Source organism: Lycium ferocissimum, chromosome 6 (assembly GCF_029784015.1).
Source record: "Lycium ferocissimum isolate CSIRO_LF1 chromosome 6, AGI_CSIRO_Lferr_CH_V1, whole genome shotgun sequence".
Classification (NCBI taxonomy): domain Eukaryota; kingdom Viridiplantae; phylum Streptophyta; class Magnoliopsida; order Solanales; family Solanaceae; genus Lycium; species Lycium ferocissimum.
Window position 1 is genome coordinate 24,348,436 of NC_081347.1, and position 16,956 is coordinate 24,365,391.

A 16,956-nucleotide genomic window follows, 5' to 3' on the forward strand; every position below is an offset into this window, starting at 1 on the left:
TCTATGATTTGCTTTCCTTTTCCATCAATTCTAGAGATTCTTTCGTCTAGAATCATATTATGCCTTTTAAGGGTGGAAATCTCCTGCTTGATATTATCAATCTCTTTTTCCAAATCTTGGGTTGTGGCTGGAGTAGTTATAATATTTCTCCTCTGTTGAAGAATTTTTTTGACTTCTGACATGGTGTATGAACCTGGTGATTCTTATATCTGAATTCCAGTCTGAATCTCTGGTTTCTTAGGTGTTTCATTCACCTTATCAATGATTTGGGATCTAAGCTCTAGATCTTTAATAATTTTTAACAAATCCATAAGGTTATTACCATCTAAAACATTGATATTGGTGTCTTGAAATTGGGAGAAGAGATAATAAAACTCATCCTCTTCTTTATTACCCTTGCTTGTGCATGGCTGTCCTATCTGACATGGTGCACATTCTTTATCTGAACTGGTAGAGGTATAAACCTCATTCTCAAGAACTCTAGCTAGGATCTTCATTTGATGAAGAGTCCTCCGAATTATCAAACTCAAAATCAGAATCTTCTGGTTCTGAATTTAATAAAATCTTGTATAAAGACTCTTTTAGGTCATCATCAATGTCAAGGTTCTTAATTTTCTCCTTGACTTTATAATTCTTGTAAAAATGACCAACTCTGCCACACTTATAGCAGGCTTTTGGATTTTTGGATTTAACATAATCCTTTCTTTTCTTGAATTCTTTTTTCCGTCTTGCTTTCTTTTGCAAGCGTTTTTCTTTCCATGCTTGGAAATCTTTCTTCTTTTTCTTGCGCCTATGAGGTGCCTTAGTTTGTGGAATATTCATACCAAATTGTCCACAAAATTCTCCTAATTGTTGTCTCTCATTCAGACCATGTCTCTTAATTTGCTGATTTAGCTTGATCTCATTACATAAGGCTAAACCTTCCTGCATGCATGTTCCTATTAACTTTCCATAAGTATAATTATCATAATTGATACTAACTTCCCCTTTCCTAAGAGCTTTTCTAACCCTTTCCGCAAAAAGAGCGGGTAATCCATCTATAAATTTAGATTTTCAATGAGTGTCACTACACTCAGGTAATTCCATAACCCGACAAAGGAATACATCCTTATACCACCTAAATGAGGTAAGGGTTTGGCATCTTAAATTCTGAAGCATAGTCCTAATGGTTTCATTATTATCCGACCATCTTCCTGAAAAATGCTCTATAATATTAATAACTAATGAATAGACAGCATTTGGAACTATAACTGGTTCTTGAGAAGTTCCTTCCCGTTTTACAGCATTCAATATATTACTACGCTGTTCCTGGGTCAAATAATTATCCCACCAACCTTTTAATTGGCCAGTAAAACCAGCAATAATCATATCTGCGATAGTTCGATCATTATTTTTATTAACCTTACTTATCATACTATAATCAACATTCTATGTATGGTACAATAAATCTGTCTTTCACTATAACTATCTATGTTCTATTCATAGATTTCTTTACCACTATAACTATTGGTAATGATATGCTCATGCTCCTCTAATAAGACATCTTGAGGAGTAGGCCTAGGATAGTAGTACATCCTTTGAGCAGGTTTATCAGCATAATATTCATCTATTTTATTAATATCTGCTGCAACCTTGACCTTGTAATCCATATTAGGAAAATTATCATCATCCTCTGCTATTAAAGGACTAATATTTAAATTTTTGAATTTCTCATCAAGCATTTGCTCTAATTCTGAAAAAGGTTTTAATTTAAAATCTTTGATTTCAGGTGGAGACTGTATACTTGGAGTAGTAACAACTTCCTGTTTTTTCCCTTATTAATGGTAGAATCATGTAATTTTTCCATATAAGAAAATAGTTTGTCAATTCTATCATGAAGTGAAAGAATTTGTTCACCCAAGATATTCATGTAAATATTAGTATAATTTTGTTGTTTCAGCATATTATTAATATGCTTAGCAGTAACTTGTAAAGTATCATTTTCAAATAATTTTGAAAAAGCTGCAAAATGAAGAACTTTGTCATCCTTTCCAATTTGAAAAAATTGTTGTGGAGGAAATATAGGATTAATAATCTCTCCATTAGTCAATTTATATTCGCGTTCCAAAACAGAAATATAATTTCCTACATATTTAGTCATGAACCAAGAGACAAAAGATATGATTTTATGGACTTTAGTAAGATCCTTATAAAAATCCTCTTGGAAAAATGTTTTTTCACTTGTTATTACCATATAAATAGTTTGATACCAAAAGAAAAAATAGGTTGACAATATAAGTATGTTTACACTATAAACATAGAAACTTAATTCAATTAATTATGTTAGGCGCGGTACTATATTTATAAACCTACAAGCTCGGTTAATCACGTAGAGAACAATCTAATGCATGTTTGTTCTTCAATTATTTAAAGATAGTATAATTAAATAAGTATATAACTTAAAAGAAAAGAATTTTCAAATGGAGACAGCTGTGGTAGTTTTCAACTTGATGATGGATTGGAACAAATTCCTCTTGCATAACGCAATATGTTATTCCGTTATTCAATTTTTTTTTTAAAACTCGGAGGGTCGTTAGCCTAGTCACCTATAACACATAAAAAAGGTGTGCTAAAAGTACTTCCCTAACCAAAGGCGAATTCAGAATTTCAAAAGGATGGGTTCACTATTACAGGTTGCTTAGAAATTTTAAAATAAAAAAGACGCAAAAGTGTATTTAGTCAGATTTGATCTCACAACCTTAAGGAATTAAACTTAGCACTTAACCAGTGCTCCATCAAGACTTGGTTGACCATGTGTTCCTTCAGTTAATATTAGATATATTTTAAGAATTATATATATAATATATCGAGTTTAATTGGGTGATCATGTGACCCATCTTTTAACCTTAAATTTGCCCCTGCCCGTAACTTCTTTTTTTATGGGTGCTTTGGTTACTTTTCTTTTTTGTTGGGTCATTTAGGTTCCAGAATCCCGATCGGTTGCTCATGAACTTCCTACACTTCTCCTTGTTTCTTCTTTTGTTTCTTCTTTTTAAAGTATTCCTTTTTATAGCTCACTTTATTTCGATCAATATAGAAACTTCAGGATAACCTTCTGCCACAAATAAAAAATTATGTTTATTTTCTTTTAAGCTTTGAAAAATACAGGATTTTCAAACCAAGATTCATCCTTCAACCTTTCCTTCCGTAATTATTTCAAACTACTACTGAGGGCAGAGGCAGATCTAAAATTTAAATTTTAGGGTTAATATTGAACTCATTATATTTTTTAAATTTATGGGTTCATATCTACTATTTATTATAATTTTAATAATTTTCTACACATAAATTGTTACACCCTGTACTTTTATATGATAAATGTCTTCATGAGTTGGTTGCTATAGATTCGGAGAGCGGAGTTATCTTCGAGGTTATATGAGATTAGACGTGTTCATCTTGAGTATACGAAGGTTTAAGTTCATGATTGACATGTGTTGGAAGGATTAGAGGATGAATGAATCGAAAAGAATAATTTTCGTCGAAATTTGTTGTTGAGGGCAGGAATACGGACCGTATTTTCAAATACGGTCCGTACTTCTCTTGGCAGATAGGCAAATTTTGTTGATGGAAATTACGGACCAAAGTACAGACCATATATGAAAATACGGTCTATATCTATGGCTGTATTTTTAAGTCGGCTACAGATTATTTTATATATATATATTTTGTGTATCCCTCATTTTATTTCATTTTCTTCACTTTCCCTGATCTCTAACCCTCTAGAAAGTTCTCTCCCACATCATCTAATCAATTCCTAAGAAAAATCAAGGATCAAAAGAGAAGATTAAGTGTTTAAAGGTCCTAAAGTGATCATCGAACCTTATTTCTCCTCTTGGTAGTGGTTTTGGAGGATATTTCAAGGTGAAGCACTTTTGGAATTGATGTGTTCTTGAGTTTTGAGGTAAGATTTTATCTTAAGTCCATGTTTATGAGTTTATATAATCGTTATCCTTGGTTCAGAGGGAAAGGAATTGGAAGAAAGGTTCAAACTTGAATTAGAATATATGTTGAGATGTAATCTAACTTGAGTCATGTTGTTAATGTGTTTTTAAGCTAAAACCCTGTTGTAAGGATAATAGTTGGTGTTGAGATTGTATTGAGGATGTTATACTTGGTATAATTGGAAGAGAAAGTGTATAAGTGTTGTATAAAAAGCGTATATTGGGATGTTTTGACATTAATCTTGGGGTGATTAGTGATATGGAATTAAAGAAACTTATATGAGATTGTTGTTGTGTTGTTGGCTGCTAGGTGTACTGTAGTGACTAAGAAGATTGGAACACTAGCTGATAGTCATTGTGGGATCTTGGTTGACGACTTGAGGTATGTTGAGACTAACTTTCCTTCTTTTGGCATGATCCTTATGAACGAAACGTAAATGTAATGCTACTCCATAATGATTCCATTCTTAGCAGTTAGGGATGTTCTATGTTGATTCAAGTTCTAGAATGTTGTTTTCAGTAAGTCCTTTAGATTTCAATATGATTCATAAAGTCACTTGTTAATGAAAATGCTATCTCATAACAAGGTTTGGAGGCGTAACAACCATATATATATATATATATCACAGACCTATGACTCCTCAGGCGTTATATATGCGTATATTATATATTGTATATATGGGGCATAGGGAAGGTGATGGCGTTATACAGTCAAACCTCTCTATAACATTGTTGGGTCCAAAATGTTTTGGTTGTTATAGAGAACTGCTATTATACACCTATAACAGCATTTGCCTTTAAATAATAATTGGTTGTTATAGGCAAAAAAGATGCATAATTTTTTTTTTTTAATGTTGTCAAAAAATAACAAATTATTTAAATTTTAAATCTCAAAGATATGAATGCTTCGCTAACTAAACATTAAAGAAAGTTGATACAATTTCAATAAATTCATAACTGAATGTCTAAAGTTTTAAGTTCTAAGGCACACATTTTAAATATACAGTACTTGAAAATTAAATTCTTTCAAGATTGACGGGAGAAATTTTATTGTATCTTGTTTCGTAGAATCTAATATCTTAGCGGTGATATAACGCTAGAATTTATGAAGATTTGCATCTAAACTTTCAACAAACGGGTATCCAATTGCTTTCTCTTGAAGAGAATCTAAGAGTTGAACCGTTGGATCTTCTAACCCAGTCCAAGTAACAATAGGTTGAGGTTTTTCGTCCGTACTTTCATTGTCTTCTTCGACTTCCATCTTCTCTTTTTCTCTCCAATGACATAGACAAGAATCTCTTCATCAGTGAAAGCTTCAATGATAGGAAGAGTTGCATCAAACTCCACATATGTATTCATATGTAATATTCTGTCATAAATATTATACTAAGGTATCAAATTAAATATTTGGTCAAAACCTATACTACTTATTATTGGTAATCATAGATATTTTATTTTTATAAAAATGGTTAATAATTACATTACCAAAAAAAAGCAGATAGCTGTTATATGGGGCGTGATTTTACAAAGAGCGTACTGTTATAAAGTTGGTCGTTGCTGTTATAGGTAAAATGCTGTTATAGAGAGGTAAAATATAACATAAAAAAATCAGTTCCAAAAAATCTTAGTTGTCATAGAGAGGTGCTACTATACGCGAATGTCGTTCTAGAGAGGTCTCACTGTGTACGCACTACCACCTGATCAGCTGGTCACATGATGATGATGATGATGCACACAAAGGTCGATATGATACGAAGGGATACCCACAGAGGTTTGGCAGGCGTTATAGGCGCATATATATATGTATGACCCATATGCATGTATTCACACAGTATTTATGCATATCATTGGCCTTCAGAGGCAATACAAACATAAATGTTGCATTCATTTCATCATATGTACTTTTATGTCTCTTTCATGTTACTTTCATGTCTTACATACTCAGTACTTTGTCCGTACTAACGTCCATTTTCTGGGGGCACTGCTTTTCATGCCCGTAAATTCAGGTAGACAGATTGACGATCCCCTTCCGTAAGTTGCTGCTCAGCTGATATTGGAGCACTCCTCTTATTCCGAAGTTGTTGTTGTGTTGTTGTACGTTATGCTTTTGTATACTTATGGGTATGCTGGGGCCCTGTCCCCACCTTATTATTTCATATACTCCAATAGAGGCTTGTAGACAGTCATGGGTTAATTAGACATTGTATGGCCCCCTCAGCCTATATTTTTGCTGTATAGTATTCCATGATGGCCTTGTCAGCTTGCACAGTTTTGTCCAGCATAATCATATAGTATGTCTTTTCGGGCTCATCCCTTTTTCAGCATATTTCTTTTATGATTTAGCAGATTTCCATCTGATGATCCTCGAGGTCTACTCTTGTTTATGATTATGATATGCTGTGCTCGGCAGGTAGGACCCGGGTGCCCGTCATGGCCCTCCGATTTGGGTCGTGACATAAATTTATGCTCCACATCGAAAGTTAAGGTTTCAATTGAACCCCCACTTACTAGCCTAGATACACCACTAACTAAGGGTAACCACTAACTATAGTGTTACAAAGTTTTTATGTTTAATCATTATAAACTTGAGAATTATGAGTTATTATTATTATTATTATTATTATTATTATTATTATTATTATTATTATTATTATTATTTTTCACCCCGTGTTCGGTACCTGCATTAAGACTTGACTAAATTCGGATTCGCGCTGGGAAGTCTCACACTGGGGAGAAAAGCGCTCTCTAACAAAGGGGAGTACTCGTACCTAAGAGATTCAAACCCGAAACCTTCGATTAAGGATAAAGGAGTATTTGTCACTCCACCACAACCCATATTGATTCAATACTTAGCTTCAGTCCTGTCTTAGATATCATCAAAATTCCCATGAAGATTAATATGTTTTATGAAATTTACCTTGGAAAATAGAAAACACTATTTACTCGCACTTAGTATTTTATCCAACAAAAAAATGTCTTGAATTTAATTTGCTTATGCGCTAGATACCTATCTTGTATTTAATTTGCTTGGCGTAAATAATTTTTTTGGTGCACCTTTTTACATTTCTTTTTTGTTTTGTTCGTGTATTTTGAGCATCCCAAAGGAAAGGAGGGAAAAAGGAGCTACGAGTAACCAAAAGATTTGTTGCTTGTACATTACACAACATTATAATTACAACGACCTGTTTGTTTTTTCATCAAGTAATTACAGTGTAATTACAAGCGTACTATTTGCACAAGTGTAATTATACGGTTAGTTTAATTTAAAAATAATATTTAATTATAAAAAATTAAAAATTAATATTTAAAAACTATGTGCCTTTATAAATGATATTAAATTATGTATTTAACAACACATTATGTCTTGGAAATATATTAATTAATAATTATATATTTGTAACTAATATTGTAAAAAATAATTGATATATATTTTTCAAATAATAATATTTTTCTTTTAATTAATTATAAAAATTAAAAGCAGACTTTTTGTGAAACATCATGGATTGGGTGTTTGACAAAAAAAAAATATTTATAAATATAATGCCATACCATTTTTCAAATGTTTGACAAAAAAGAAATATATCAACTATAAGTGAAAAATAAACAATATGCGATATAATATAACAAGTCAATTGTACTAAAGCAAATAAATTAAAATCGAAAATATAACCTAAATTCAAAATCCAAAAAAAAAAAAAAAAAAGTTTAACATAATACTCTTATGTCAAATTCCAACATTACATAAGTTCCAACGAAACTTAAATATAATTTAAAAGGAAGGAAAAATATAAGTCTATAACCTCATTCACAACGAAATTTTACTTTAATAACATCACTCAATATATGCCAAGTTTGTTAATGGCTCATTCTTTCTAGGGCAATTCTGCGAATTGCCCTTCTTTTGGGGTGTGCGAATTGCCCTTCTTTTAGGGTGGTCTTTAAATTTTGCCCCTCATATTTGAAATCTTTAAATTTTGCCCTTCGGCTGAAACCTATGGGTTCCAGGTTCGAACTCATACATAGTCAAAATTAAAAAAAAAAAAAATTAAGCGGTTTAAATTTCGCTATGCCCCCGCTAGATACACTTGTGAAGGAATTACCAAAGTTATGCGGACCGTGCATACTTATGCCTTATGGGCGGACTTAGCGCTAAGTATGCGGGTCCGCATAACTTTGATAATTCCTTCACAAGTTTATGCGCGGTCCGGCCCTAAAAGTTTGCCCATTAAAAGTATGCCCCGGTAGCGCATAAACTTGTGAAGGAATTACCAAAGTTATGCGGACCAAGATACTTATGCCTTATGGGCGGACTTGGCATAAGTATCCGGTTGGCATAACTTTGATAATTCCCATAAGTTTATCTGCGGGTCCGCAGATAAGTTTGCCCATTAAAAGTATGCCCCCACCGGCATAAACTTGTGAAGGAATTACTAAAGTTATGCCGGACCCCCCATACTTATGCCAAGTCTGCCCATAAGACATGAGTATGCCGGGTCCGGCATAAATTTTGTAATTTCTTAACAAGAGTATGCCGGGTCCGGCATACACGCGACCCAAACCTTGCCTTGTAATTTTTTTTTAAATTTATGCTTGAGCGGGGGTTCGAACTCAGAACCTCATGATTTCTGCGTGAAAGCTCAAAGTTGCAATGCGAAGGGCAAAAATTAAAGACCAGCAATATGAGGGGCATAATTCAAAAACCACAAATATGAGGGGCAAAATTTAAAGACCACCCCAAAAGAAGGGCAATCCGCGCAAAAAATGTTCTTTCTAAAACTAAGAGGTGTAGTTTCAAAAATTAGAATAATAACACAATTATGCTAAATGGATAAAATAAATTAAAAAAAGAGCAATTACATGGAATCACAAGAAGTAAAGGTTGGGAATAAGAAAAAAGAAATGATAGATAAATAATATAATAAAGAAAATTATTTTTTTAAAATAATTAAAAGTAAAAATAAAAAAGAATTTAAAATAATAAAAATTAAAAAAAAATAAAAGAAAAAGAAAAAAATAAAAAGTAATTCTATATTTACAGGGTGTAATTATACTCAATTCTCAACCTCCCCTTGAGAATTGAAGAGTGTAATTACACGTAATTCCCACCTAACCAACTAATTACTTGATCAAATAAACAGGCTAAATTGTATAATTACACCAATTCCAATTACTTGGATGGCTTTCCAAACAGGCCCTAAAGGGGAAACTTTTCTTTTCATTTCTCTTTTATGAACCATAAAAGGTGTAGAATTTAAGTGAATCAAGACTAAGTTCAACACAAAGGGACCCTAACACCCGAAGAAAGATAAGGCGCTCTACAAACATTAAATGCTAGCTGTTCTTGACAACTTTCAAAACTATTTTCTAACCTAAATCAAACCACTTTGCCAGCCAAATTGATGAATTAAATTGCTTAATTACTTGAAATGGTTGCGGCCCCCTAACGGGCAAAAATAGAAGTCAACAGTGATTGTTGCAATTCTGCTATCAACTTTATTTTACAAGTAAATGAATTATTGTGGGTTAATTTTATCGATGGTCGCTAACCGTACTCTTTCTAACATTAAAGTTACAAAACTATTTCTTGAAACAGTAAAGTCATTCAACTAACTATTTGTAACATTAAAGTCACAAATTAGTTTATGTAACAATAAAACCACTAAACTCTGTGTTAGTTACCCAAAAAATACAAATTACTGAAAAATTAGATTTTTAGCGTCAAAAAATGACTGGTCATTAACATATCGCTATTTCCATTGCCTACATGCCATATGAGAAATTTTTATCACAAAAATGCATCTTTTCATAACATATATCTTAAACATAAACAATTCAGAAATATAAAAATAAAAAGAGATGAAAAGAGAAAGAGCTTTCAAATTAGTGAACAATTTCCAGTAATCCGCGATGACAAGAAGCATGTTATGGATATGTGTTCAATACTGTCCTCATGATCAACTCAAAGGTACCCGGGAGATAGCCTCTTTACCCACACAAAGACAGGGATAAGGTCTGCATACACTCCACCCGTCCCATATCTCACTTATGTGATCCTATGTTGTTGTTGTTGATCAACTCAATAATTTTTTTCCTATTCTATCAAAGAAAACTCAAAACATTTTTATAAGATACATTATTCACCTTTTGCCCATAATATAGGGTCCAACAACTTTTTACTGTGTGTGTTTATCTTTTAGTGAGAAATTGAGAATGGATGTAACATGAGGGAGTTCAATGCGGGGCACGAGACTTGTAAGTAGCCGTTGATAAAAAAGCAGAAATTTTGTGGTAAGTAAGTGGGATGTTGAGTCGGTGAAAGCGATAGTCTTCAATTTTTCCATGGACGGCCAATTATATGTACTTTCTGTATTCCACCACTATTACACCTATTTAATTTTTTTTAACCTACTACGTATAATATTTATTTACAAAGGATTCATACTGTCCACAGATTGTTTATGTTTTCCTATGATTTACGTTTCTGTCCTTTATTTTACTTTTGATGAGACTTTCATAATGTTTAAAGTGCACTAATTCGGAAGAGAATTAGTGCACTATTGGAATTGATATCTACATATCCTATCTCCTAAAATCTGAAGTAGCAAATAAGAAAAAAAACATTTGAAAGAAATATATATGCAGCAAAATAATTTATTATTATATGTATAAAATATGCAACAGAAGGCGATCGTTTCACTTCTTAATCGATTCTCCGTAGGAGAAAAGAATTCTGGAGAAAATAGATTTATTTCTTAAATGAGAACCATACACCTGTAAAATAATGAAAGAGCAATAGCAACTTTTTCAATCTGAAATGTTTCTGGAAAGTGATTAGTAGCAACTTTTTCAATTTGAAATGTTTTTGGAAAGTGATTAGAATTATTCCACTTAAAATTATTGTTATAAGATTTTGCAAAATTAACGGTCTAAAGCGCACCTAAATTATCATTTTTTTCACAAATTTCATACTTCAACTATCCATTATTTCCTTTACTTACTTAATCACTCTCTTTGTAGTACAACACACCTCGATGCTGAGTTGGCCAAATATTTGAATCATTCGACAACAGGCACGTGGAGGCCAACTCAATATCGAGGTGTGTTTTAACGCAAAGAAAGTGATAATTTAGATAGGTAAATGGAATAACGGATAGTTAAGGTAAATGAAACAATAGCGAGTTTAAGTAGATGTGTTTTTGACCATTAACTCAAAAATATGAGTAGTTAAATTTCCTCAATATGGTGCTACAAGTGAGATATGAAAAATCCAAACGTGACATATAAAATAAGGAAAGGTGATTCACCACCAAATTGGAGTACTATATAAACCTCTCATCCCTCACTCTTTTCACCCCACATCTTATCTCCCCTCTCTCTCCCTGACAAAAGAAAACCACTACTAACATTTGCCATTGCCAAAACCACTCTCAAAATGGCAAAGAACGTTGCTAGTGAAGGATCATTTACGGTTAAGGACTACCAAGATCCTCCACCAGAACCACTAATAGACCCAGTGGAGTTAACACAATGGTCCTTCTATAGAGCAATTATTGCTGAATTCATAGCCACGCTTCTCTTCCTTTACATTACTGTGCTGACTGTGATTGGTTACAAAAGCCAAAGTGACATGTCTAGTGATCCTTGTAGTGGAGTTGGGATTCTTGGTATTGCTTGGGCCTTTGGTGGCATGATCTTCATTCTTGTTTACTGCACTGCTGGTATTTCTGGTCAGTGAAGAATTTTTCTTCTTTCAGTGTAATGTTTACCTTTTAATGAACTACTCCTAATTAACATGACATCTTTAGATCTAATTAATTAGTGTTACGCATTATGCTGAATTTTAATGTGTACTTTCCTCCGTTCCAATTCATGTTTCACCGTTTGAATACGTACAAAATTTTAAAAAAGAAAGAAAATCTTTTGAAATTTGTGAAACAAATTTTAGGCATTTATGTGCCTATAAATTTCTCCCTCCTTCCCGTATTAATTAGTTGTGACATCTTTCTTTTGCACGCTTCTTAAAAATCATAAATAAAAGATGTATTTTATTATCTTATCCTTGTCTGTCTCCAATAAATTGTACTCTAATCAATATTTAGTATTTTAAAAAACATATGATATTAAAGGTAAAATAGGATAAAAATAATTAGTTTCTTCTTAATTTTGTAAAATGACATGTATTTTTAGTCACCTTGACAACTACGCCCTCCGCCTCAAATTATCTGTTGTGGTTACTAAAAATAGTTATCTCAAATTATTTTTAGTAACCTTGACAACTACCCTTGATAGAATTTTGTTATTAATACATATGACACATAAATAGAATAAATATTTAATGGAGAGAGATTATAACTTACACATAAATAAGACTAAAGTTAGTCAAGTATCCCTCCTAATTAATATTTCTAAAGAAGCGTGCAATACAAAAAAACAATTAATAATTTGAGATGGAGGAAGTAATATGGGACGGAGGGAAGTATTTCATAAAGGGTCAAAGGGGAATCTTAAAGTTACTCTGCTTCTAATTATAGAATAAAGTAATTTTTTTATTTTTGAACAGACTAAAAAGAAAAGTGTGCCTCAGAAATTGACACGGGAATCCCCTAAAATTTTTAACGAAATTCAAAATTGGAACTGATATCTCTAAGCTAATCAAATTGGAATTGGTAAGTAAATGAAATTTCAAACTAGCAATAATTCCATTGCATTGCAGGTGGTCATATAAATCCAGCAGTAACATTTGGACTATTCTTGGCAAGGAAAGTATCACTAATAAGGGCAGTAATGTACATGGTGGCTCAGTGTTTAGGAGCGATTTGTGGTGTTGGTTTAGTTAAGGCTTTCCAATCAGGTTACTACCATCGATATGACGGAGGAGCCAATATGCTCTCTGCCGATTACAGTAAAAGCGTTGGATTGTCCGCGGAGATCATCGGAACTTTTGTTCTTGTTTACACTGTTTTCTCTGCTACTGATCCCAAGAGAAATGCTAGAGATTCTCATGTCCCTGTGAGTACTTACATATTTTTTTGTCATCCAAGCATGTTTTAATGTGTAGTTGTTTTAACCATCAGCTAAACATGTGTCTTTACTTGTCAAGTTGATAGTCAAGGAGAAATGGAAATAGGCACTCCCTCTTGCCCAAAAAGTTTTTTTAAAAATAATTACATATTTAGAAACTATGTAAAATATACTATAATTTAAATATTTAAAGGACACAGTAATAAATTGCGGTCGGGGAGATTCTCATGTCCTTTTGAGTATATTATTTTTTGTCATGGAAGCATGTTTTAATTAGTTTTTTAAGTATAACCTTCAGGCTCAGCTAAACATGTGTATTTTATTACTCCTACTAGTCAAGTTGATAGTCAAGGAGAAATGGACATAAGAGTAATTGATTAGAAAAGAAAAAGGTATATATATGAGGGCCAAGTAGATATGTACAAATAAATAAGTAAACTGTATATATTGCCATATTGGCACAGCAAATGCATCTCCATAAAGTTCGATTACCTTATTTGTATGCCCATGGTTGTCCTTATTAATATGATATGACGCAACTTCAAAAGTAGAGAGAGAGTGTTTAATACTTATTAAATTCTCGATCGAGTCATTTAATATAATATACTCTACATGCGAGGTCCTACCTACACGGGGTATGTTGTTGTTATTGCTGCTCATGAGTAATGTTGGGATGCTTAAGGTGATTTTGTTGATTTGTAGGTGTTGGCACCACTGCCAATTGGATTTGCAGTGTTCATGGTTCACTTAGCCACCATTCCCATCACCGGCACCGGAATCAACCCGGCTAGGAGTCTTGGAGCTGCTGTTATCTTCAACCAACACAAAGCTTGGAAAGACCATGTTAGCCTTTCCTCCTCTTGCATTTATGTTATAAAATTTAACATTTCCAGTGCAATTTGACATGATATAGAAGGCTCAGTACTTTATTTCTAATTTAACTTCACTTGTTATGGGCAATGATCTTCAACGACCTTTCAAGTAATCTAAGAGTGTGAACTCTTTCAAGATTCATGATTTAACAGAAAATAGTTGAACCTTTAAAGAACAAATATCCGTGGTATATCTCACTATTTGATAGTACTATAACCTTGACATTTTATGCTGAGTAATTTATTTCTATGTTTTTGCAGTGGATATTTTGGGTAGGACCTTTCATTGGAGCAGCCATTGCAGCATTCTACCATCAATTCATATTGAGAGCAGGTGCAGCTAAAGCCCTTGGTTCATTCAGGAGCAGTACTTCTCAAGTTTGATGACTATGATTTAATATATTTAAGAAAGGAAGGCCATTTGGGCTGGGGTTTCCAGTAATTGTTATTGTACTCTATTTATGTCTGCGTTAATGTTATTAGTAGTGGTCTTTTTTTCTAGCTCTCCTTGATACAAAAGTGATTGTCTTTGGAAAGGGATTTTTTTTTTTTGGGTATTCCCTTTGTTGTTGGCAATTGACTTTTGGATCTACATTTTGTGCTTATGATCAATCTTTCTTTGTATTTTCTACTTCTATCTCGAGTCATTTCACTTTATGCTTCAGTCCACTTTTCATCTATGTTCTTTGGGTAATTATTTTCCTTTCAATGATGGGGTGATGTAATTCTTACAGATTCAAGTTTTGCACATTTATTCCTGTGGTCATCTATTTACAAGATAGAAATAGATTAAACAAAAACGAATCGTATCTCTCGTCATATCCCAAGGATTACATTTCCAAAATGTCTATGTACAAAATTGTGTGGGGGTGGGAGGGTGAGTATTGGCACTGTTGGGTTGTAGGAAGTTCATTTCTATAGTGAATGGGTAGTGGGAAATAATATTCCATGTATTATATTTACTGAAACTGCCCCAAAGTGCATGATTAGGTCTTGTCTGAAGTTGCTAAAAAGGGGAAGGAGCAATTCGAAGTTCCATCAGCCAGCAAGGATATATGGTGTTATCAACAGCTCCCTCGGTTCAAAATAAGTGTCATCTTAAAAAAAAAAAAAAAAAAAAAAAATTCCAAAATACTTTAGGAATTCAAGACAAAAAATAATTTCAACTATGCTGTTAGCATTAAAGTAGTCCTCTTTAATATTGCTCAATTAAAAAAAAACATTTAATAAATGAAGGTAATTTAATAAACTCCATATTGTATTTATTAATTTTTTAATGGGTGTAATTTTTGCTTCAACTTATTTTCCAACAGAGGGAGTAGTATGAAAGTAGCACGTCAAGTTTTTGGATCTCACCCTCACTTTCCTTGAGTTCAGAGTTCAACTCATATACAAACTCCAATGATGTTGTGTAGCAGTAACTTTTTCACTTTTTTTTCGAAATATTTTTTCACTTTTTTTACTTTATGGTGTTTGGCGATAAAAGTTCTAAATTTGAAAAATAATCAAAACTTATTTTTCACTTCTTTTTTTTTTTTTTTCACTTTTTTCACTTTCAATACATTCAAACAACCAAATATTTTTTGCAAAAATTATAATCAAACACAACTCCAACTCCAAAATACCAAATAAAGTGAAAAATATTTGGTTTTCATGGCCAAACGCCTACTAAGTGCTTTCATACTATAATCAGAAACTCAAGTATAACGCTTAAAAACGAAAAATAAGAAAACGAAAGGCTTAAAAATTAAGATATGATATTGTGCATAAAACTTTTTCTTCCTAGTATATCGGGATTACGGTTGACAGTCGGAGCTTAGCGGTAGCATCCGATTTTGCCGGTGATATTCCTTGAGTGTCATTTTTTCTTTAGCATTTCTCTGATTGAGAAAAGAAAGAATTTTGTAGGAGCATCTTTAATTTGCAATCTTCCCAACTGCGCATGCTCAAGCACAGTGAAATTCTCAATAATGGTATTCATTTCAATTATTTGGGGTCTATCATTAGACATTAGGTAGCCTCATATTGTGTATGAGAAAAGTTAGATGATTGCGCCACAGCAGCAGGTTTCGTGATATGCCAAATTATTGTTAGTTAGGGTGTGTTCGGTACGAAGGAAAATGCTTTCCATGAAAAATGTTTTCTCGAAAAATGTTTTTCAGGAAAATAAGTAGCATTCTTATTTATTTTTTGGTGATTGGTGCGTAAACAAAAACTATTATCGTAAAAACATTTGTATATAATCTAAACAAATACTATGGTGGTAGGGGTGGGGTTGAAGGTGAGGTGAATTCGAGATTGAGGATGAGACAATTAATATGGAATTTCACTTGTGAAACTTGTTTTTCCTATTTCCATTAAGAAAATCATTTTCCTCATTTTTAAACTTATTTCCTAAATAAAATATTTTTTAAAAATTTTAACCAATCGAATATGAAAAAATTAAAATATTTTTCTGAAAATGTTTCCTCCATACTGAACACACCCTTAATAGTTACTAGGCATATGGGAACTACCTAGCCTGAGCACTATTTCCGCCTATCCCTAGAAGTGAAAGTTGGAAGTGACCACATGAACAACTTTCAATTTAATTTGGCATCTTTGCATTTGTGACATGGACCCGTCACTTGAGAAAGGGGTGCCATTATGAAAATCATATCTTTTATGAGTCCGTAACTTAAATAACTCAAAAAGTATTCAAAAGTATCAAAATACCCCAATAAAAAAAAGTGATTGAAGTAATCTTTACGCACTAAATTAGTGCGTAATAGGACCAAATTGCAATTTTGCAGTTACGTCCTATTGCGCACTAATTTAGTACGCATTAGTGCGCAATATGGGTTTAATAAAAACCCTACCAGCTTCATTTTTCCAAGTTATAAAAACCCTATCAGCTTCATTTTTTCAAGTTACTCTTCTTCACCTTCTCCATTTTCACTCTTTCAACATACTTTTGCCCCTCCCCCCAAATTATGTCTCAAAGCTCTGAAACGTCAAAATTTGCTATAAAACCCGATGTTTGTGAATGTGATTATTATTGTAAGCTAAAAACATCAAGAACCGAAGATATTCTGGGGCGTTGT

At 32.7% G+C, this 16,956-nt stretch overlaps 2 protein-coding genes across 2 annotated transcripts; one reads left to right on the forward strand and one right to left on the reverse strand.

Moving 5' to 3' along the window:
• Window positions 1-480: 480 nt before the first annotated feature.
• Window positions 481-1,368, reverse strand: LOC132061224 (uncharacterized). Its single transcript, XM_059454076.1, has 2 exons — window positions 1,105-1,368; window positions 481-924 (listed from the first exon to the last, which is right to left on the reverse strand). The coding sequence occupies exons 1-2, from the start codon at window positions 1,366-1,368 to the stop codon at window positions 481-483; spliced, it is 708 nt and encodes a 235-aa protein (XP_059310059.1).
• Window positions 1,369-11,338: 9,970 nt separating this feature from the next.
• On the forward strand, window positions 11,339-14,530 carry LOC132059540 (probable aquaporin PIP2-1). Its single transcript, XM_059452166.1, has 4 exons — window positions 11,339-11,707; window positions 12,694-12,989; window positions 13,704-13,844; window positions 14,135-14,530. Exons 1-4 carry the CDS (start codon window positions 11,413-11,415, stop codon window positions 14,255-14,257), a joined length of 855 nt encoding a protein of 284 aa, XP_059308149.1. The 5' UTR covers window positions 11,339-11,412; the 3' UTR covers window positions 14,258-14,530.
• Window positions 14,531-16,956: the final 2,426 nt, after the last annotated feature.

What these genes read in the sequence shown, in the direction of transcription:
- LOC132061224 (XM_059454076.1), bottom strand. Translation starts at nt 1,368, where the DNA reads ATGATTATTGCTGGTTTTACTGGCCAATTAAAAGGTTGGTGGGATAAT. An exon ending in CATTTAGGTGGTATAAGGAT is followed by an intron (nt 925 to 1,104) that starts GTATTCCTTTGT and finishes ACATGCATGCAG; the next exon opens with GAAGGTTTAGCCTTATGTAA.
- LOC132059540 (XM_059452166.1), top strand. Translation starts at nt 11,413, where the DNA reads ATGGCAAAGAACGTTGCTAGTGAAGGATCATTTACGGTTAAGGACTAC. An exon ending in CTGCACTGCTGGTATTTCTG is followed by an intron (nt 11,708 to 12,693) that starts GTCAGTGAAGAA and finishes ATTGCATTGCAG; the next exon opens with GTGGTCATATAAATCCAGCA. An exon ending in ACAAAGCTTGGAAAGACCAT is followed by an intron (nt 13,845 to 14,134) that starts GTTAGCCTTTCC and finishes ATGTTTTTGCAG; the next exon opens with TGGATATTTTGGGTAGGACC.